At 40.5% G+C, this 23107-nt stretch overlaps 1 protein-coding gene across 6 annotated transcripts in view; it reads left to right on the top strand.

Annotated features, from left to right (window-relative positions):
• The first annotated feature begins 607 nt into the window (after window positions 1–607).
• Window positions 608–23107, top strand: part of EXOC7 (exocyst complex component 7) — a 319087-nt gene continuing 296587 nt past the window's right edge. For 3 of the 6 annotated variants that reach the window (XM_069200210.1, XM_069200209.1, XM_069200207.1), the window contains exon 1: window positions 658–836. In XM_069200210.1, coding sequence (XP_069056311.1) covers window positions 777–836 — 60 coding nt within the window. In that variant the 5' untranslated portion in view covers window positions 658–776. Of the gene's footprint in view, window positions 837–23107 lie in introns of all 6 variants that reach the window. The other 3 variants (XM_069200211.1, XM_069200212.1, XM_069200208.1) reach the window with 2 other exon arrangements.

The following is a 23107-nucleotide window of genomic DNA, read 5'->3' as shown; positions in this document are numbered from 1 at the left end:
GTTTTTGTAACAGGCTCACTTGTAATTTTTCGCCTCTTGTATCTTTACTTTGCCTATTGTGAAGCGCTCTGACACCTTCGGGTAAAGTCCGCGCTATATAAAAACGCATTAAATAAATAAATAAAAAATACTTTAAAAAGCTAATGTTAGAAGGAAACTCTTTAAAATGTGTTCTATACTTGCCCTAACGACCCCAGACTAATAGTTAAAATAAACAAAAATAGAAAGGTCACGTTAAAATGAATACAGACAATTTCATGTAAAGTTTTACTTAAGAAGCATGTCCGGGCCTTTGCAGAATCTTAAAACGTGAACTGATGACCGATATTTTTCACTGGGAAAAGTGGCAACTCTACAAATATGCAAGCTGGACTAGATACACATGTATGCCCTCATAGACACATTTATGTTATCTCGTATATCAGTATGTACAACATGTATAAACGTACACCAAGCAAGGCGTTTGCCGTGTTCGTAATCATTCATGCTGTACTTATTACGTTGTAGAAACCAGAATAGGCTGTCGTGTTTGTGTGAAGTTAATTCGAAATTAAATTGTGTCTCTTTCTGTTTCCATGCTCTAGAGACCGTTATTGAGAGATGTGACACTACCAACATGGCGGCCATAGCGCGATCGACGTGACGTCCAGTGCAGTCTTGCGTGAGGCGGAAGTGTCTATGTTGACAGCTGGGATGTGATAGCGGAACTGTGGCACTAGGGGAAAAGAGATAAATCTGGCCCGCGAGATAGGTGTCTCCGGTGCCCAAGTGATACAATGAGTCCCTCTGAAGAATGTTCGGGTCGCAAGAGAAACATCGAAGAAAGGTTGAAACAGGTAAAGGCAGGGCATGATGGGAGAGGGTGGCACAATGGACAGTCAGCAAACGAAAGCTAAGTCTCTATCACGGGGCGCTGCTTCATAATGCATAACAAATGGAGATGTAGGACACACTGTGGTTCAAGAGGACTCTCTGGGTTCCTAGAGAAGCGTCATAATAGGGGAGAACAGAGAACATAAAATGAGGGTAGGAACCCGTGGCTGCAATGGAGCGCATGTTATGCTTGTCAGCCCTGGATCATTTAGCCAAAGCCAAGTTTAATTTATTAGATTTATAGTTTCCTATTATTGTTCAAATTGCGATCTTCAAAAAGCTCAACATGTGTCTTGCCCAAAAACGCTAGCGCTGTATGAATACATCATCCATGACATGGAATATGGTCTGCCAGCATTAATTAGTGCACCTTTGGGGGTTCTTTACTCCCAACGATTGAAATGTTGGTTACCTACACTGGCGGCCCCCAACGATTTGATCAGGTTCAGCACAGAGCCTGACGCACACACGTTCAAACCTCTTTGAAGAGGTTGGCAGCTGTGTACCTGTCCAGAGCACAGTTATTTAAACTGTGATGAGACACCTCCAAATAATAGTGACCTAGTAGGATACTGCAATTTGTCAGTACATGGAAAACAAAAGAATAAACACAAACACCAGGTCTTTGAGTGACCACATCGGGATTTTCAGGATGCTGACATGGAAATGAGAATTGTGTCAGAGCTTGCTAATTCACTCACTCCTCTTCCTCCGTCTTTAAGCTACATTCCACTCATACCTTAAGTGCACATGTTCAATTAGAGCTAAAAGCTTGCATTACTTTGCACTGCTGGTTCTGATCTGCAGGAAATGGAAGATTGCATTTACTGCCTTATTTGAGAAAGAGAAGCTTGCTTTGCTTCTTCCATGGCGTCCTTGGGCTGCAAGGCAGTGAAATTTGCAGTGCTGCTGCCGCCTGATTTGTACCTGCTTGTGCTGATAATAGCCTAGCTGCAGCTGTCCTTTGAAGGAGGGGTGCCTGCACTGTTTCTGCCCAAGTTGTAACTGTTTTGTGAAGAGTGCCGTTCCACTGCTGTTGTCCTAGTTCATTAAAAAAGGATATCTTGAAGTAAATGTACATTACCTGCACAGGGACAGGTCATTTAACTGCTTTTATCGGACCCAGGGAAACCTAGTTGCGGGGCCCTGACCCAGAGACCCTGGTTTGAATCGCCGCTTCTCAACTTGACCAAACTGTGTGACGCTGGACAATTACTTTTATCCCTCCTGCTTACTTTGTTTTTTTTTCCTTTGGAACTCAGCTCAAAAAATTAATTTGAAAAATAATTGTGGAATTTGGAAAATTGCTCCCAACCTGCTTACTTTTCATTGATCATCACATTTGAGAGCACCTTTAAAAAATTCGGTTCAAAATGTGAACTGTTCAAAGACCTCTTATGTATATAGTTTAAGATACCATAAAGTTGCTGAACTATAACAAACATAAATGACTTGTATAGGACGTGACAACCAACTTGACTTTTTGGCTACTACTAAACTTGTTATTAGAGTTAAAGGGGAAAAGAATGTGAAATCCTTCCAGGATCTTAAGTGCACAGTCCCTAATCAGCAAAGCTGGTTTCAACCCCATCTTCCAAACTTGAGTAAAAAGTGTAATCCTAGGAAATTACTTTTCATGATTGTGCCTCCTTTTCAACAATCTTCGCACTTGGGAGCATCTTTAAATTGTTCACGGTGTATTCTGTACAACAACCTCTTGTGTGTGGTCTACTAGACCATAATGTTACTCTTTTTTTTTTTATAAATAAAAAAACATAAAACATAAAGGCTTATGTACAAGAAGTAAGACAACCTGAGTGAATAATACATTTTCCACAGCAGAAAGGGTTTGGTTCACTAATTTTAACAAGCACTTGCAATGCAATCAGTCTCATGTTTGCTCGAGTTAGAGCTATTAATGTTCTAAATTCCTAACTGGGCTTTTTTTGTCACATAAATTGAAAATTAAAAGTAAAATAGTTGACTTGAGCAAGCCAATTCAAAGTGCCACAGCTGGTGTGATAATGAGCGCAAAGGGGAGATGCAAGGTGAAAGAAGCTCGCTCGCAGTCAAACGTATTGGCAAACTTGCAATTATACATGTAATGGGGTAAATGGCCAAGTCGGTAACAAAACTGCCACAAGGAGGGACAAATGTAAAGCATTTACCAATGATAACAAAGGATTTTTAAAAGGCAAGCCCATGAACAAGTGATAGTGATGGGCATGCGGTGGGCGTAGTTAAAAGCCCACATATAGATTACAACATGTCAGAGCACTTGCACACTCGACCTAACAATGACCATTCAGTTCACTGATATATTGTAAGGTGCTAAAGTGAAACAATCCAAAATACACTTTTTTTAATGTAAATTTTACAAATAAAATAGCAGCCTGTTATACTTGCAGTAGGGCCGAAGGTTCCGTCTGAGCTCTTCTCATCCTTCCAGGACCTGCTTTTTCAAACAGGCTCCAACATGGAGTGGGCTACGGAGAATTATGGGACTTGGCTGTCACTGCTTCTCTTCATTGACCAATTGGCACTTGTAGCGAGGTAGGAAAAAATTTGGTGTTAGGTGCTTAGTTGGCAATCTCAAGGCCTACACAGTCCCGCTGCCCACACCCAGTAAGTTGTGAGTGCAGCTTGGCAACATGGACATACCTGTCCCACAGCGCAGGCTACAGTGACTCACCATGTGAAACATGCTGTATGTGCTGACAGCCTCACCAGCAGCAAGTTGTGAGACCTCTTCATGGACTGGAACCTTAGGAAAGTTGCCCTTTCACCCCCCCTTCTGGGTCTGGTGAACATTCCCTATGAAGCAGTGATTATTTCACAATAGTTGATGTAAGATACCTGTCTTCCTGGGGAAAACGCCTGTTGGAAGTGGCCTGTTCTGCCCCAGCCAGGCAGAACCTACCACTCCTGTCAGGTTTGGGTGGTTACTCTCACTGTATAACCTGCGCTTACCCTTGGATAGCTTGGCTCTGAGCAGTCAGGCTTATCGCATAGGCAATGTTTGAAGCATTTGCACAGCACTCCCACAGTAAATATACTGAGCGTCACAAGAGACTTTACACGTTGTATGTAGTTAAAGACTGTTTTCAACACAAACATTAACACAATATAAACATCTGGTCATATATCAGACTCGGAAATATTACTAGCAGTACTAGGCCCAAGCCCAGCTTAAAATGACATCAAGTATGCACACTGAGGAGAGATCCTACGTTATCCCCCTAACACCTGTATTCAGTGCGGAACGTTGTCAACCCTAGGCCCACACTGGCAATTATTATAATGCAATACCACACAGTTTAGGGTGCACTCCAGATCACAACGATATCAGAATTGTGTACACACAGATAATGACAACACTTTTAAGCAGCACAGTGGGCCAAGGCCGCACAGGTTTAATCAGTGTCAAACTTATTATTCTGTTGGCAAGAAATCAACATGTCAAGCAACACCTCTGGCCAATGTAATCGCTAACAAGTGGTCCTCAGGCAGCCACTCCCACATGCCCACACTCACTCAGCTCTGATACGCGATGCCACGAATACCAGGCAGGTTTGTCGGGAATACACTTGTGCACACACACACATGCAGCACTGTAATGTGGTGCAGCTGATATCGGGCAGGCCAATTGATAGCACAGTGCAGAATCTGCGGCCCAAGCCTGCCTTCATCCTCCAGCTCACCCAGACTACCCGCACCCACCGGTTGGAGAGAAATCACCCTCCCCCTTATACTAGGCTGATCACGGCCGGAGTCACACTTAGTAAGGATCACAGGGAAGAAGGTGGGAGGTAGGTATCAGGACTGATTAGCAGACAGTTGGAAAATGGGGACTGAGGAAGTTTTTTTTAATCAATTCAAGATGCTATTGTCTGAAGAAAGCAAGAAATAAAACAGAAGCAAAACAACTTTATAGCCATCTGTTTTGCTATACTTCAGACTGAGAGAGGGCAAAAATGAAAGGAATATGCCAACCATGCAGCACTCTTAGTCTGAGTAATGAACTTATTAAGGTACTTCTCACGGTTCATACAGGGAAAGCATTTATGTCCAATGCAGCAACACAATTACACTTCTGCAGCAGAATAATAATGACCATAGAAACTAAGAAAATAAACTACTTCAACCATGGATAATATATCTATATATATTAATTATATATTCATGCACAACGCAAAGCTAAAAATAAGAATTAAAAATGCATCACCAGGGACATCCTCTCTTTGCCAGCTTCAAGTTTTGAACCCAGACAACCGCTAAAAGAGAGAACTACGCACAATGGGAATCCGGGCAAGGCGTCCACCTCCCGGAAATGAGTTTTCTATCTAATCCAGGACGTCAAGCTTCCCTCTTAAATACTTTAAACAAGATGGAGAGGAGAATTCTAGAAACTTCCCTCTCCTATACAGTAAGTTGTTGTTCAAACCCTGGCTATACCAGGTCTATGTTGAAAGAGCATGTTTAGTTTGGCCACATCCCAAGGTGCGCTCCCAAGGCCAAACTGTTCCCTGCCGTACCATAAACATTCTCTGTTACATCCTTAGCTCTCTGTCACTCTCCCTTGTTATGTCCCAGCCTTGGTGAGAAAGGGAGCGAGAGGAGCGAAAAACATATTGCATGAGTTGTGCGCGGAAAAATACCTGCACAATCAATATGACGGTGTTTGAAGGTAATCTAAGCCCAAAATGGAGTCAGTGGTCAAGATGGAGCTGGGGGTAAAATACAGATAGCATTACACCATCCACTAAATTAAAAAAGCCATAAGTCATAATAATGTGTCTGAATAACTTGAAAGGTTACCTCTCATTGCAATTCCCAATTGTGTATTGATGATAAACATCTCTGCACATGTCTGACAAATCTTTAAGAGATGCTAAACTCTTGTGTTTAAATGTAGCAGATTTTCTAGAGATCTGAGCGTGTGTGATGTGGAAGATGTGTGCAGGTATCATTGTCCCTTATTCATATTTTTGGAGCCAACTGAGAGGGCACACGCCTTACCCGAAAACTGTATAAAACTCAGAATTCTTGTATTTGAATGCCAATCCTTAAACAGGTACACCTGAGTCTGTCATCGGTTGGCATGGATCCTCTCATGAAACGCCAAACCAGAACAAAATGTAGTGGTACATCACCCAGTGGAAGTTCTAAATGTTCCCGTCCTTTACTCATAATGCTGATTAACTCAAAGGAGCTATTGCACCATATTGAAATGCATCTTACTATAAAACAAAAATAAACTTGTATTGGTAATATCAAGAAAGGAAGCATGGAGCCTCTCATTTTAGGAATACTGTGGCAGCTAAGCAAAAACAAAAACCCTGTGTAACATAAATTCACCAATGCATAGGTTGGTGCATGAAGTGTGATGTTCTGAATTTAAATAATGAATGGGTTGCAAAAGAAAATGAAAAGGCATATGGACCACACATTAATTATATGAAAACGTTGACAACTGAACAATTATAAAAGGCTAGCCATCCCTTCTCTCTGATTTACACGCTTTGGATGTTGGCTGTCAAGTCTTGTTATCCATAATGCTTACTTCTACAGCAGAGCCTTTCTAATATCCAGGTCAGGTTTAGGGGTCACACTCTCTAGTACTTATTGCTTTACCTACCTCTATTTTTCTCAGTTCATGGAAGTAGAAAACCACTGTAGATATGAGAATTTATAGCAAATGGTGCTTTTATGAGTATTAAGCCTTGCTTTACTTTTATTTTCTGTTCAGTCTTCCAAATGTAAATGAACCTGCCCGGCCACTTCAGCAGATAAATGCAATACGTACGCTTGCATTTTGAGAATTATTTTATTTAATTTCTTAACACTGTAAAGGTACATTATCAGTGTAATTGATAATACTTTTACAGTGTCTGCACTTGGAACATGTGTGTGTTCCTTTTCTTTTATTGATATCCATCAGAGGGCGTTTTAGTTCACTTTAGATCAGTTTACTGTATCTTTGACAAATGTCAGGCACACTATACACATATATTGGAGGTTGACTGGAAATCACGTTTCTTTTGTAACCTATTTGAAGGATGCAATATAACTCTCTTGATGTTCAATGTTCTTGATGGGCTGTGTGGAGTATTTGAAAATGAACATTCTAACCTGTTGGTTCTGTTGTTGTTGTTCTTCCTGATATTGCAAACGACATTGGGGCTTCATACTGATGCAATGGAATGCCAACAGGGGTTTGGAGCAAACGGGAGAAGCCAGGTGTGACTCTGGCTGCTCCTTTTTTTATCAGTAATAAACTGCATGTATCTCTAGTCGGTGTGTCAGATCATACATTTCACTTCACAACTAGTAACATTTGGATGGTGGAGAAGAGCAGCAGAGCAGATTTTTAGGATGGAAGATTCTGCTCTATATATAGATTGAGGAGCTGTGGACAGTGGGAAAAGCAAGTGAATGCTTCAACTGTACGGAGTTCCATGCTGTCAAGTACTGTTTCTGATCAATCAAATTCAAGTGAGTTTAAAGCAATTCTGTACACTTGTGGGTGTTTGGCATACTAGTTGGCAGAACCATTGAAGATTATGTGTACTCAGGATCCATACGCGCTTGAGCACATCCTGTGTCTATATGGGCCTCTCTGGTATGTAAAGGCATTTTCCTGACGTGTTTTGGGATTTTCACTGATGGTTGCAGTCCAAACCTTTTATTGTGGCTCATGTTGAGGGTTACGTTATGTGACCCGATGTGGTGGCCATTTTTGTATCCCTTCATCACTTTTGGGAAATACTATACATCGGGCTGTCTGTCTCCAATTTCCTCAGTGAAGCAATTGTTTTGCACAAGATCTTTAGTCTGTGGAGATGAAGCGTGTGACCTATTGTTTTTACAGAGGTATTAGCTACTATTTTGGTGGTGTGACATTCCGGGTCCTGTCTTTGCTTTGCCTGGAGAAATTGTGAATTTTATCAGCTGGAAAATATAAACCTCAATTTTTATTATTCATGTAAATCTACTTTACGTTGGATACTTGCATATTGATCCCGGTAAGTAATTTTTTGTGAGTTGTTGTGAAGTAAGAACATTGTTCTAGTCCAGTAAGCTTAGTGAAGTACAGACTATCGTCAATTCCACAACATTTCTAATATGAGTCTGCAAAGTTTTTCACTTAGTCTCCTGCAGGCTTTCTGGTCTGCAGATACAGATCCTTGCATGTGCTGGAGTGATTGGAAGGAGCAGGCCTAGAAAAATCATAAAAAGTTACCAGACTTGCATGTCTAGTGATCTAAATAATCTACTCAACCTAACTGCAATGCTCTTGACCCAATACCTGGTTTCAAATTATGTGATCCTGGACAAATATTTTAATTCACTAAACTGCCAATTTCTTCCTTATCACATATGAGAGCAGCTTCAAAAATGTGAGTTGTTTGAGTTAGTAGCCTAAACATTTTCTCTATATATGATAGAAAGCTAGCCACATATGGGATACAAATGACCCCTGACTTGCCTCTTAGTTTATTAACAGCATTATCATGGGGCAGGGGCAGGAATGTTTCTCAAATCATGTTTAAAAACAATCACTTTTAATAAGTAGATAATTAAAGCATGGAGTGGTAGCAAACTGCCATTTGCAATCATCAAATTTTCCATTGAAATGGCAGCCGACTTTCTCCACTGAGGTTGTTTTACTGATAAAACTATGTAGTGTAGAAATAATGATGTTTGGAAATCGAGTTTCTGCAGATATTTGCCATTTGCAAATCACCAAGCAAAGCATTATGATTGGTTTAGCTTCTTTCTTTGCATCACACTTCTGAATTACAAAAAATATCTGCTTTCCTAATTCTTTCTATATTTTAAAATATTTGTACATTCATTTGCAAGCTGTTTAAATGTTGTGTGTTAGGAAAAAAACTGACAGCCTTTTGTTTGACACTTTTTGTCAGACAGCTCACTTTTCAAAATCCTCTAACTGTAGTAAGAGAAAAAAAAGTAAACACCATTTTGCAGGATAAGACAAGCATCAATTAGTAAAAGGACAAAATTACTTTTGACCTCTGTCTTTGGAACAGAAAGCAAATGTGTCAAGATAAAAACAACATTTAAAGGCATCTTTATTGCTCATTTGCTTCCGGAATGAACAAAACATATGTTATTCCCAGCTTAAGTTAACATGCCAGACCAACTGAATAGGTCTTAAAAATAGCTTGACTCGATAAAATGTTACTCACCATAGCGAGTAGTCAGTCAGTCATAAAACCTCTATTCGGATTTGCATGAATCCATAAAAGCAGAAAGCTAAAAAAAAAATCCCATTTCATCAAAACCCAATTCCGCATAAATGCTGTAATTTAATAAGATAAAGTGCATTCATAAGTACAAAACAAATGTGTCATAAAAGTCTTAACATTTTCTATACAGTGTCTTCTGCATAACATTCTTGGGACACCAGCTAAACAGGTATAACCTGTCAGAAATAAAATAATTTAATGTTCACACATTTATCCTCCGTTTGTTTTCCATCTTGGATGGTTTTAAGCCTGGCCTGCACTATTAACTAAGAAGGACCTGTTCACATATCTTTCTCACAGCCAGAGATTCCCTTATGAAATTAAGTACTGCCCAACAAACATCAACATTTACCAGACTGTGCAGGTAAGTTAGACCCTCCCCATGGGATCTAAAATTTGTTTTCCGCAGTATAGAGATGAACGACTCACCTTGGAGCATCGTATAAAGAGCAAAACAAAATAAAGTGACATGCTTTGTATGGATGATTGTCCGCACCTACATTGTAATAAATAATGGGAATAGGAGAATTGAATAGTAAAGGCTACTACAAAATGAATGATACAGAATGTAAAAAGTGACAGGTAACTGCCATTAAGATGAGTTTGTCACCCAGGTCAGGTATGGTTCCATCTCATTGGTTGTTGACAATGGCACATATCTTATCAGTGCCAGCATGTATTGTGCTTTCCTAAGCCTGTCATTCAACTAGTAATTTAAGAAGTTGTGTTTTACTATAGCTTTAGTTTGTGGAGTACTAAGAGCCGGGTTTCCATACAGCTCCTTCATGCCTATCAATTAAAATGTCCTTTTTTCAAATAAAAGGACTTTTGGCAATCCCTGTTAAGGCTAAGCAATCAGAAATACAAGAGTGAACCAGGGAAGCCTAAGGGTTTGATGATTCCTTTACCCATAGCAATAAAGGGGCAAGACCTAAGAAATCCAGCAAAAACAGAAGGCCATGTTCTTCATGGTATATCATATTAGCTATACCATGGGGGACCATTGATAGTCTCCTCAAAAAGTAATTTCTAACTTTTTGTAAGGGCTCTACATTGCGTATGCCATTTTGTTTTGTAAAGATGGATTATTTCTTTAATAGGTTTTTGACCTAGCTTCTGAGTAAATCTAAAAATAGCCTCAATATGTCTTATAAAATAGTGAGCCATAACAGTTAAAAGATACTAACAGGTCAATTTCTCCTTGCTACCAAAAATGAATATGTTCTTCTGTAATGGAACCGGTGGTCACGCAAAGCACTGTAATACCTTTATATCGATTTCATGCAATATAAACCTGAAAAAAAACAAAACGCTTCAATACCTTTGTTTTGACTTCACACCACATGGAACTGCCAAAAAAAAAAAGACCCCACAAACATTGCAAAGAAACACAAGTTGCCTAAAAACAAAGAAGAGGAAGGAACAACATACCACCATGAGTGCGAAGCGGCAAGGCAAAACAACACAAGGGAGTACGGGGCAAGCGGCCAAGGTAGCACAGGAGTTAACAAGCAACAGCGGGAGGAGGGTGGTTGGGTGGAGGGACAAGCAAGAATACAAAGTGGGGGAGTGTGATTTAAGCGCCATGGACGAAGCAGTAGGGTGCCTGTTCAGTGCCCCGAGCTCAGCATTATAAGCACATTGTTAGAAACGGGGTCTTTGGTTGGCAGTCAGGTTACACCTTGTCCAAGCAAGGACCCTTGCTCTGGTCAGGGTAAAGGAAAATCACCCTAAGTTAACCCCCGCTCACCCCCTTGGTAGCTTGGCATGAGCAGGCAGGCTTAACTTCAGAAACAAGGTGTAGAGTATTTGTACCAACACACACAGATAATATTTATCTAAACAAAACAAGACCAAAACGACAATGCACAACATACACAAGTCAAGTTATGAATTTAAAAAGTGAGAGTCTTACAATCTTTAGAAAACAGCGAGAATGTTGTTAGCGTACAAAAGTACCTAGGTAGCGTCAAAATAAAGCTGCACGGGCGAGCATGAGTTGAAAAAGACCAGCGATGTGTCAATTTCTCACTCGCAAGCGAGAGCGTGTGTTCCTCCTCCGGTCAGGTCATTTTTTTTCTCCCACTGATCCAGATGGTAACCTCGGGTCCAGGCAGGCTTTGCGTTGATTTTCTGCGCCCAGCGATGTTGTGTCAAACTCCAGTCGCACAGTGTCAAGAAACCGCGCTGCGTGGGGGCTTGCGTCATTAACAGCAGCCGCTGTGGGTGTTGCGCATAGTTTCTCCAGCCAAGTTACATCTCTCTCTCAGCCGCCATGCAGGTGGAGCATCGATTTTAGCTGTGAAGCCAGCGGCGAGTAGTTTTTCAGCCGCAAGGCGGGTGGTGCATCAAAAATTTCCCCGCACGGCTGTCTTTGCGTGGATTTCTGTCCTTTTCCACCAGCTGCACCTTTTAAGGGCTCAGAGACAGATTAGGGCACCACTTGGCAGACAGGGAACTCGGCAGAAAGCCCAAGTGCTGGCATAGAGAAGTTTTTGCTGTCCCCGAGACTTCAACAACAGGAGACAAGCTCAGTTTCAAGCCCTTCGAGATTCTTTACCAGTGGGAAGTCACACAAAAGTTAGTCTTTGTCCTCTCTCAGGTAGATGCAGCTACTGCAGGCCAGCCCAGCAAAGCACAGTCACAGGCAAAGGGGCAGTAGTCCTCCTCCAGCTTCTCCAGCTCTTCTCCTTGGCAGAGGTTCCTCTTGGTTTCAGAAGTAATCTGATTTTCTGGGATTTTGGGTGCTCTTCTTATACCCCTTTCTGCCTTTGAAGTAGGACTACTTTAAAGAAAAATCTCTTGTTTGTAAGATCCTGCCTTGCCCAGGCCAGGCCCCAGCCACACACCAGGCGGTCGGAGACTGCATTGTGTGAGGGCAGGCACAGCCCTTTCAGGTGTAAGTGACCACTCCTTCCCTCCCTCCCAGCACAGATGGCTCATCGGATATACAGGCTAAACCCCAGCTCCCTTTGTGTCTGTCTAGAGAGAGGTGCAAACAGCCCAACTGTCAAACTGACCCAGATAGGGAATCCACAAACAAGCAGAGTCACAGAATGGTTTAAGCAAGAAAATGCCTACTTTCTAAAAGTGGCATTTTCACACACAATCTAAAATCCAACTTCACTAAAAGATGTAGTTTTAAATCGTGAGTTCAGAGACCCCAAACTCCAGATGTCTATCTGCTCCCAAAGGGAATCTGCGCTTTAATAATATTTAAAGACAGCCCCCATTTTAACCTATGAGAGAGATAGGCCTTGCAACAGTGAAAAACAAATTTGGGAGTATTTCACTGTCAGGACATAAGTACATGTCCCACCTTTAACATAAACTGCACCCTGCCCATGGGGCTACCTAGGAGGACATACCTTAGGGGTGCCTTACAAGTATAAAAAGGGAAGGTTTAGGCCTGGCAAGTGGGTGCAATTGCCAAGTCAAATTGTCAGTTTATAACTGCACTCAGACACTGCAGTGGCAGGCCTGAGCCATGTTTACAGGGCTAGTAAGGTGGGTGGCACAACCAGTGCTACAGGCCCACTATTAGCATTTGATTTACAGGCCCTGGGCACTTCTAGTGCACTTTACTAGGGACTTACTAGTATATCAGATATGCCAATCATGGATAAGCCAATTTACACATATAATTTATACAGGGAACATTTACACTTAAGCACTGGTCAGCAGAGTTAAAGTGTCCAGAGCAAACAAAACAGCAAGAACAGAGTCCAGCACACAGAAACAACTTGGGAAGTAGAGGCAGAAAGTTAGGGGAGACATGCCAATGATGCCAAGTCTAACACCTATTGATTCACAGGAGCAGGAAACCAAGGGAAAAAAGCCCCTCCGAAGAATAGATCAACACTTCAAAGCACAATGATACAGTAGTGTGTCTCTGCTCCCAAAGAGAAAAAGGAGGGACAAAGAGGCATGACTGACCACTAATAAACATGGATTTTTAAATGATGCTGAAATTAACGAATGAAATAACTTTGAGCCCTTAGAAGTAAGTATACTAGACGTATACAAGAGGCTGTATGCTTATGCTCAACCTACAAAGGGGGCAAGAATACAGCCCTTCCTAACACCCTTAGTAGATTTTAAAGGGGGTTATTTCACAGTGAATGCCAAAATGCACTTTCACAGTCAGATCTTGATGTAAACGCTTAAGGATCAATAAAAGATCTGTCTCCTTTCCCATCTCTACCATCAAGGCCCAGAGTTTAGCACGATTTACTAGGTCAAAAGCAGTAGATCAGTCAAATGCTACGTGGAGTGACCCCTTTTTAACAAGGACATATTTACCATACAAGTTAAGGCACTGGTCAACTGTACGGACCCCAAGCCAAATTGGACATTTGACAATATTTTGAATTCCTTTGCCCATTTTTCCAAGCGCTCTAGCTGGACTCTTCTGAGGATCTTCATGCTCAAGTGTCTTAGGGTAATAGGTCTATAACATGAAGGTGACTGCCTATTCCTCCCCCTTTTTTTATTTTTTTATTTTTTAAATAATTCAGCACAATAGTAGCCGAATTCCAAGTTTCAGGAATATGTCCCCTTACAACATTCCTGAAAACATTTGTTAATAGGGGGGCTCACAAGTCTATGTTGGACTTAATGATGTCTTCTGGCACACTTTTGAGGCCTGATGCTTTCCTCAATATAAATTTTTTAATTGCTGCCTCTACTTCCCTAACTTCAAAGTAAAAAAAAAAAAATGGATGAAATTCCAAATCTATTCGGTACTAAGTCAATGTTAGAACAGGTTGAGGAGGGAAAGATTGCTTCTGAGTGGAAGATGGCTGTAAAATGAGCCACTCATTATTCTACAGGAGCCACTACCTCTATTTTAGGGAGGCAAGAGTCTGGGGAAAAATAAGGCCTTCTTATTGTATTCCCAAAGTGTCTACTATCTTTCAATGCGGCTGCTTTCTGAAATTCATCCGAGGCTAATGCCTTAATCTCCATTTTCCTTTCATCTAGCTTTCGTTTATATGACTGTCTGACAGTTTTAATTTGTGCTGGTGGAGGGAGTTTGCAAAAGAGTGTTCAGTTTGTTGTGGGCTGCAGAACATTCCGCATTAAACCATCTAAGTAAAGGTTTTTCTCTCTGGGGTACAACCATAGCAAGATTATCAGATATAGCTCTACATAAGCCCTCAAACCCTAGTTTAGATACTGGCCAAAAATATTTTCTGAAAGAAAGATAGAAACCAAAGATGGATTTTGGGAGACTATCTGTCCCATAAGTTTCGGATCTACCTTACCCCATTTCATTTTTAAGCCCTTTCTAATCTGGTAAATCTCACCACTTTGCTTATCTAGATTAGAAGCTTTTAACTGAAGATTCAGAAATAAGACTAGTGGGTAATGATCACTCAATTTGGTTTGATTGTAAAATCCTGACTGGGGGATGCCAGATTGTAAGACATAAAGATAAAATCAGTAGTACTTCCACAGCCTGTGGGTTTTCCTCATGGTTTACCAGATCACTCACTGGGACTAGGGCATGTCTTAAGATGAGGCTGTTTAGGGAATTCCCATACAAAGTATGTAAAAATATGGATAAGATTTTCCTTCTCAAAATTCATTAATCTACAAACCTGTTTTTCATTTAGCTTACAAAGCTTTATCTTGAAGTGCCCTGCCCAAAGTAACACAGTTTTACATTTTGTCTTCAGGAGAAATGATGTCACAGTCATCGAAGGGGTCAATAACTTCTGATGCTGAATCCTTAAAATTGTTAAAATAGAAATTAATCACCATAATATTATAATCCATCAAACAAGTCAATAAGATTATTATTAAAAAGGGGGAAGACCAAAACTTACACACTTTGGGAAAAGAGAATCCGGACTGAAACCAAAATAGCCAAGCCACCCTTGGTCCTGCCTGCTAAGGATTGATGTGCCGGCTCTCAAAAACATGGTACCCAATTAGGTAAACAGGGATGTGGAATTCCTATCGCCCGACGCCCGGGACATCTTGTTTGGGGTCAAGGGCAACGAGTTTTTATGTTTACTTTGTCCTTGGGACAAGTAGGCCCAACCCCCTGCAGCACAAGCCCTTTGGTTGCCTGATTACAGAGAGTGGAACTCTCTGCATTTGAGGTAATGTGTTTCCAAAAACAATGCTGTTCGAACTTGTATTTATGGTTCATTATTTGAAAGCCTTCATTATTAGGGTGAGTGCTGTAAATAAATGCTTTAAGGTCACACTTCACTACTAACGTTGGTTCCAGTACAAAAAAAAAAAAAACGTGTATACACATGTTTGAAAAGTTTAGGCTATGAGGCTAAGTATAATGCTCCCAGAATGCTCTCTGATTATATGCAAATTAAGTGTCATTTAGTAAAATGTGTTGATGCATGCTAGTATTTCCCAAAAATATTTCTAATGGAAAATCAGTGTAACCCTTTTCAACACGATTATGGGAAGCATGAAAATAAACAAACATTGACAAAGCCAACTGATCTGACATATTTTTATAAGTCTTTTAGTTTCATCAATGCGTGTCTTGTTTTGACATGGCTTTTGTAACACTTTATTGTTGTGGGAGCTACCAGGCCCTCAACATTGTAACAAACGCTGGCAAACCCCACTGCCCAAAAAGTTTTTAACTCTAAAAGCACACCAGCGGCATAACAAAGGCCCCACAGCTGCCCTCCAGGGGGCCCCTTCAGCACAGCACCTGCCCTGAGTGAGTCTGGAGAGGGGGCTCCTCCATGTTCATTACAAAGGGGCACCCTCCAGTTTCGTTACGTCACTGATTGCCACTGTAGTTCCTGACACTGAACAAAACTACTTTGTGTGGCAATATGCTCCTTGTGGAAGAGCAGAATGTGATCACTCACAGTAAAGCCGGCCGAAAGAGACAGAAATAGAAGTTTAATAAAAATAAAATGTCTTTGTTAACACCAGACCTAATTAGGGACCAAGACCCACATGTAGGTAGCTTTTTGCATGTCGCAAACAGCGACTTTCGCTGTTTGCGACATGCAAAAAGTACATTGCGATGCACAAACCCAGTTTTGCGATTCGGTAACTTGGTTACCGAATCGCAAAACGGGTTTGCGATTCGCAATTAGTAAGGGGTATTCCCTTCCTAATTGCGACTCGCAGTGCAATGTAGGATTGTTTTGTGACCGCGGGCGCAAACCAATCGCAGTTTGCACCCATTTCAAATGGGTGCTAACACTTTCGCAAAAGGGAAGGGATCGCCATGGGACCCCTTCCCCATTGTGAATGTCACTGTAAACATTTTTGCAGAGCAGGCAGTGGTCCTGCGGACCACTGCCTGCTCTGAAAAAATGAAACAAGAACGTTTCATTTTTCATTTATGTTATGCATATCGTTTTCCTTTAAGGAAAACGGGCTTCAATACAAAAAAAAAAAATGCTTTATTGAAAAGCAGTCACAGACATGGTGGTCTGCTGTCTGCAGCAGGCCACCATCACTGTGAGGGCCGCCATTCGCGAGGGGGTCGCAAATTGCGACCCACCTCATGATTATTCATGAGGTGGGCATTTGCGAAGCCCTTGCGAATCACAGATGGTGTCAGGGACACCATCCTACATTCGGATTTGCGACTCGCAATTTGCAGGTCGCAAATCTGAACCTACCTACATGTGGCCCCAAATTCTTAAAGAAAGTCACAAAAGTGCACCCATGGTATATGTCGTACCCCTATAAAATATTTGTGAACTGTATTTTAGCATGGGTAAATACGATGTGTAGATTTGCTCATGTAAAAATCTATTGAGCATTTGCAAGTTCATTTTCCCTCCAGCCACTTTCTTCCCAACCCTGGAAGAAGTTCTAATTCTGCCATTGTCAGGAGTAAATGTCCAACCTTTCTTATTATGGGAAAATATTAGAGAGAAGCTGGTAAAAATCTTTAAAACATGCAGGTTAGTAGTTTTGCAGACTCAAAGGCATTCCAGCCCTAGAACTATTGCTTACTGCTTCCTCCAGCCCCAGTATGCAGACCTGCAGAAAGGTGGCAAAATAAGGAAATTGCTACAGTAGGGATTGAAACTGCAATTATTCAAGCCCTACTATGGTAGTAGCCCTGGCATAATCAGAGAGGCTATTATCAGAGCACTTACATAATGAGATTGCTGCCATAATTTGGCGCCACACTACATGGCACCAAAGGGACAAGTAGATCTTTTTACAGGACAAGTAGATTTGAGAAGCAACCTGTCCACTGGACAAGTAGATATTTTAATAAATTCCACATCCCTGAGGTAAATATCATCATGCATCCATGTTTCCTGCAAACAGATATCTCAATTTTTTAAAATAAAATTGATCCAACTGTTTTTTTTATTTTTTATTTGGTGCGCAACCCAGCGTTGTTCCAAGAAATCAGTTTACAGCCCACCTCCATTGGAGACTTAGAAAGGCCTCTACCTTTAGCCCCTATAGTTTGAAAAAACTAGCGGGCTAATAGATTTTTTAAAGCCTGGGGGGTATTTCTTGAATTAAATTGCTACAATAGGTGATAAGGAAGAATGTCTCAAGAACAAAAAATACAAGCATCTAACTATATTCTGTAGGATCATAAGGTCTCAATAATTATTTACAAATGCCTAAAATAACACCAGCTAGAGAGGAAATAGATGTTTATAATGCTGTGACATGAATAATTATTTTGCACCCAAAGTATGAATTGGTATCACACACTACAAATTATTTCAAAGAAAATAAAATAAGAATGAATCCATTGAGTATGAAAGTGATTTAAAGGAATTAGCAATGGATTGTAGGTTTGAGGGACCCCTTGAGGTTATAATCAGAAATCAGGCAGTTATGCACACTACTAATGCCGTTATCTAAGAATGGCTGTGGATGAATCGTGATTCTGATTTGGAAGTTATTTTGGCTACTGCAGTGAAGGCGGGCATTTCCAGTGCTGTGCCAGTGCATTAAAAGTTGAAGAGAATAATTTGGATGTGGTCAGTAAGAGCAGAGCTACACCTGGTAGTAAAACTAGTAAAAGTAGCCTAGTTAAAGGGTAAGCTAAAGATCAACATAGAGGTTATTGTTCTGGTAGTTCAGAACATTTGCCTTTTTTTAAGGTATGTCTCATCTAGAGCTTGCGGTGTGTTGGGACATAATGTAAAAGTGTGTTGTAAACAGGCTAAAAGTGTGAAATGTGTGTAAGTGTCCGATTCTGATGAGAAAAGTTTGAATGGGGAAGATAGTTGTTTTTCATTGGTAAAGATAAACCAAAAGCCATATGTCCATAGGTGGAGTTCGGTTGAGTATTTTTGCAGATTCTGGATCTTTTTACCATCTGTAATGAGGATTTTGGAGGGACAAATTTGTCAAAAAAGTTGCGGGTAACTTATTTCCTGCTGACATTCACCCAGAAGGGTATAGCGGGTAAAGAATTGATACTTTAGGTTTCAGATTGCTCAGGTTTGTATTTAAGAATAGAACTGCTTATGGTAAACTATTTGATTCTAAGAAAGGCCCTTCTGTCTCTGGGTGGTGGAACCAAAAAAACATACACCTCATCTTTGACCTCAACAGCAAAGAAAAAACTATTAGTTGTGGATGAAAGTGTAAAAACCGGGGAGCTAATGTTGAGCAGGTTTCCCAAAGTTTTTAGTAAGAAAATTAAATGTTTGCAAAAATTTGTACATAAAATGATTTTATAGGAAAGAGGGTATATGTAAAAAAATATATAAGGTCGGAAACATTCCATTTATGTTAAGGTATGAAGTTATGAAGGAGTTAAAGAAATCAGTAGAAGTAGACATTATTGAAACTGTGAAGGAATCCTCTTGGATTTCTCTTTTGGTCGTAGCGCACTGCAGCAGCGGTAAGTTAAGGCTTTGCATCGACCTTCACCACTTAAACAACAATATTGCCATTGACCAATTTCCATTGCAGAGATATAATGAAATGTTAATGAAATTTAAGAGTGCTAAGTGGTTTTCCACAGAAGATTTGTCTTCGACATATCATCAAATTCCTTTAACAATTGACTGCAGATGCTTAACTGCTTTCATAACTCCAATTGTCTGTTTCCAACTTTAAATGAATGCTATTTGTCCTGGCTTCGGATGCGGCCGTGATTCAAAGACTGATCTTCCAACAATTGGGAAAGAAGCGGGTGTCAAGTTTTTTTCAGGATGACATCCTTATTTTTGATAGTACAAAGATGGAACATGGTGCTGGACTTGAGAAATGTCTATGCACATACGAGTCTACGGGGTTGAAGCTTGAATTTTCTAAATGTTCTTTTGCTGAAGACAATATTGTGTATTTGGAGTACGTCATTTGTCTTGATGGTGTTGAACCAAACATGCTTGGATAATACAATTCGATGTGCCCCAGCTCCTCTTCGGAATAAGGGCGAAGTTTGATTTGTGTTCAAAATACAATTCTTACTTCACTGAGAAAATGTATCACATTAGATAACTTAAGACTAACAATAAATTCCTGTGGTCTGCTAATTGTGAATTGGACTTTGAAAGTGTTAAAAATCTATTGAAAATGTTGTTCCTTAAAAAGGATTTGACACTGATGCACATTGCATTATTACCACAGATGCCAGCAACAAAAGTTTTGGGGCTGTTTTACCCTAAGTTACAAAGATGGTAAAGGCTCTTTTAAATCTTCTGCCTCTATTTAAAAAAAAAAAGATATTTAATCGTATGCATGGTCATCTAATCATTTCAGTTTCCTTATTTATAAAGCACATGGCTACTTGAACTTCGGGTTTCCCAGTGCTATCTGATAAAATGGAGTGAGTGACTAAGCAGAAGATTCTGGGAAAAGAAAGGTCTTCATTTTTTTTTCTCCAACAGCTCAAAAGGTTATCATCCCCTCTAAGACTTCTAGGCAAGGAGTTCCACAAATTGGGTGCCAGATATGTAAAAGACCGCCCTCTGCTCCTTGCTTCCTTGATTCTGGGGACAACTAGCAGCTCTTCGTTGTTGGACCTCAGATCCTTTCCTGTAAGAGCTGTTAGATGTTGAAGGAGTGGGCCTGCACTATGCTTTGCCTGATCCAGGATACAAAGTGCTTTAAATTGTATTCTTCAAGGTTGGGCAACCAGTGACACACTTTAAGTGCTGTGCTTGCAGACTGCACTTTCGAAATCCCTAACAGTATGTGAGGAGCAGGATTCGGAATAATATGAAGCTTATTTATCACTGCTTCCTAAAAATAGAGCATTCCCTTAATCTAAACAGAAGAGGATCACCTCTTGGATCACAGTTCTGCGTGATTCCAATGGGAGCCACTTTAGCACCTTCCTGAGAGCTCCCAAAAGACCAAAACAGCCTCTGGCTACTTTTTTCGCTTAGGGGGCCATTTTCAGATGTTTATCCAAAATCATCCCTAGGCTTTTTACTTCTACTTTAGGGGATGGATGTTCTCCCAGGGAAGGTGGCCACGTGATCTTATCCCAGAGCATAGTGTTGGGCCCAAGCACCAGCACCTCGGTCTTCTTCCCATTTAACTTTAGACAGCTGGCTTTTATCCACTCTAACACCTCCTCCAGACAGCAATTCAAACTTAAGGAAGTTGGTTCTGTGGCTGGCAATAATGTGACAGCCAGCTGTGTATTGTCCACGTAGGATACCATCTTAAAACCTAAGGAACAGATGGTATCTCTGAGCAGATCAATGTTAAAAAGGGTGGGGCTTAAGGATGAACCCTGCTGAACACCACATTCCAACTGATAACTGGATGAAAATTCAGTTTCTTCATTAACCTGAAAACTGTGATTTTGTTTTAGAAATGAACAATCCTTCTTCGGACCTTTCTTGTGGTGCCTACCTGTTCCAGCCGTTGAAAAAGGATGGGGTATGCCACTATGTCATAGGCAGCGCTTAAGTCCAGACGGATTAGCGCTGCTGAACCACCTTGGTCCATATCATTTTTAGGCCCTCTGTGGCCCTCAAAAGAGCTGTCTCTGTGCTACACCCAGCCAGAAAACCCATATGGGTAGGATGGAGAATATTATTGGTTTGTAGATATGTGATTTTTCTATTAATTATTTCCTCTAGGATTTTGCTAACTCTCGGTAATAAGGAAATGGATCCATAATTTCTTATTAACTCCGGATCTAGGTTAGGTTTCTTTTTTTTTAGTAGCAGACAGGTGATGGCATGCTTCCGGTCCCTAGGAACACTACCCTTTTCCAAAGATGGATTGAACAAGTATGTCTCAACATACCGGCCATTGTCTTGCCTCCACTCAATAGGATATCAGTTTGAGCCGGGTCAAGTGTGGTCCCCAACTTTATTGAAGTTCCAACTGGCATGATGTCTTCTTTAGTCAATAACGAGAAAGTAGACATTGTTGGTATATTATTATCAGTTCTAGTTTCACAGTCTGCATTGATCGTCTCCTCTATTTAGCCTGACAGGGCATCATAGATGCCCCTCACTTTCTTAAGAAAGTGGCATGCCAAAGCTTCACATCATTCTGCTGATCTTGTGGGCCCAGATTCTGGAGTCTCGTGCTTCAAAACAGATTTGCTATTTTATACACCTCTCTCGAGGAATTCCCTGATTGCTTAATTGTATCTGCAAGATCTTTCGCCCAAGCCTTCAAAATTTGATAATGGTATTTTTTCAGGACTAATTTGTAAATTTGTTTACTTGTCTCATCATAGTCAACTCCCCATTTTCTTTCATATTTTTTGCATTCGTTTTTAAATTGTCTTAGATCCAGTGAGAACCAGGCGTTCTTCCTCAGAGATGGCATTTTTCTATTAGTTTGCAGCAGAACTAGATCATTCAAATTCTTTATAACCCTATTTTTTTTTTTTTTACTTTTCATACAGCGTTGAGACGTCTCCGTTTTTAATAGGTCTCAGGATTGAGATAGATAGTGCTTGTTCCCCTCTGGCAGTATCTAGTTTGGAATATTGTCGACCAGTTGTACTATAATTAATTCTGGGAGCATGCTTACCTATCATAGAAATCAAGAAAGGGATTATGTGATTGTTTGACCAGACTATTGGTAAAGGCACCTCAACTCTCATCTTTGGTATATTTGAATAGTGTGCCCTTTCTCATGAGTTGGGTGTTTCACCAATTGTGGCAAATGAATTACTGGTAGGTCTTGTACAAAATTATCAACCTGTGCACATTCTGTGTTCTCTACATGAATGTTTAGGTCCCCCAGAACAGTGAAAGTAGTTTTCTAGAGACTCATACCCACAAATATATCAGGTGCCTCTTCCATGAACTCTCCCACAGGCCTTGGTGTTCAGTATATCAGAACCCAGGAGAAAATAATGTTATGGGAAAGCTTAATGGAGAATGCCACGCTTTCACTGTCAGAGGTTTTGTATGGGGTAAACCTTTTACTATCAGGTGTGACCATAAACATTTAGTGAAAATACCGACCACATAAGGTACTTTGAATGTGTCTCCCAGGTTAGCAAGGTTATCTGTCAAATTACAAGATTACAATTGCACACGTCTGTATGTTCCTATTAAGGTAAACATTTTTGCTGATTTTTTTTGTTGTTGTATAGAATGACGAAACAAATAGAGTGCGAAGGCGGTGTTTTGAATGAATTTCAAGTGGCTCATGTTCATGATTCAGGGTTGGCGGCTATTGATAAGGAAAGTGATTGAGTATGGAAAGGTTAAGATTTTTACGGCAGTTTGGGAATTTATACAAATGGGATGGCCCAATAAGCATATGTTGGATTCTTGAGTAAAATCTTTGTGGGAAGTGGAATCAGAATTATCTGGTCAGGATGATTTTGTTTTAAGAAGAAAAAGTTGTACCTCCAAATGTAATGGCGTTGTACATTTATGTCCTGAATGCAATTTTGGCATCACAAGAACTAAACAAGTTGTCAAACAGTTGTATTGGTGGCCTGGAATGAATATAGAAATTGAAAGTATTGTGCCTTCTTGATTACATTGTGCTAGAGCTGATAAAACGTTTAGGCCTTAACATGGTGGTAGAGTCCATTC

The sequence above is a fragment of the Pleurodeles waltl genome, chromosome 7 (assembly GCF_031143425.1).
Source record: "Pleurodeles waltl isolate 20211129_DDA chromosome 7, aPleWal1.hap1.20221129, whole genome shotgun sequence".
Taxonomy (NCBI): Eukaryota; Metazoa; Chordata; class Amphibia; order Caudata; family Salamandridae; genus Pleurodeles; species Pleurodeles waltl.
The sequence above is the reverse complement of the archived record's forward strand: the minus strand, read 5'-3'. Positions and strand labels throughout refer to the sequence as shown.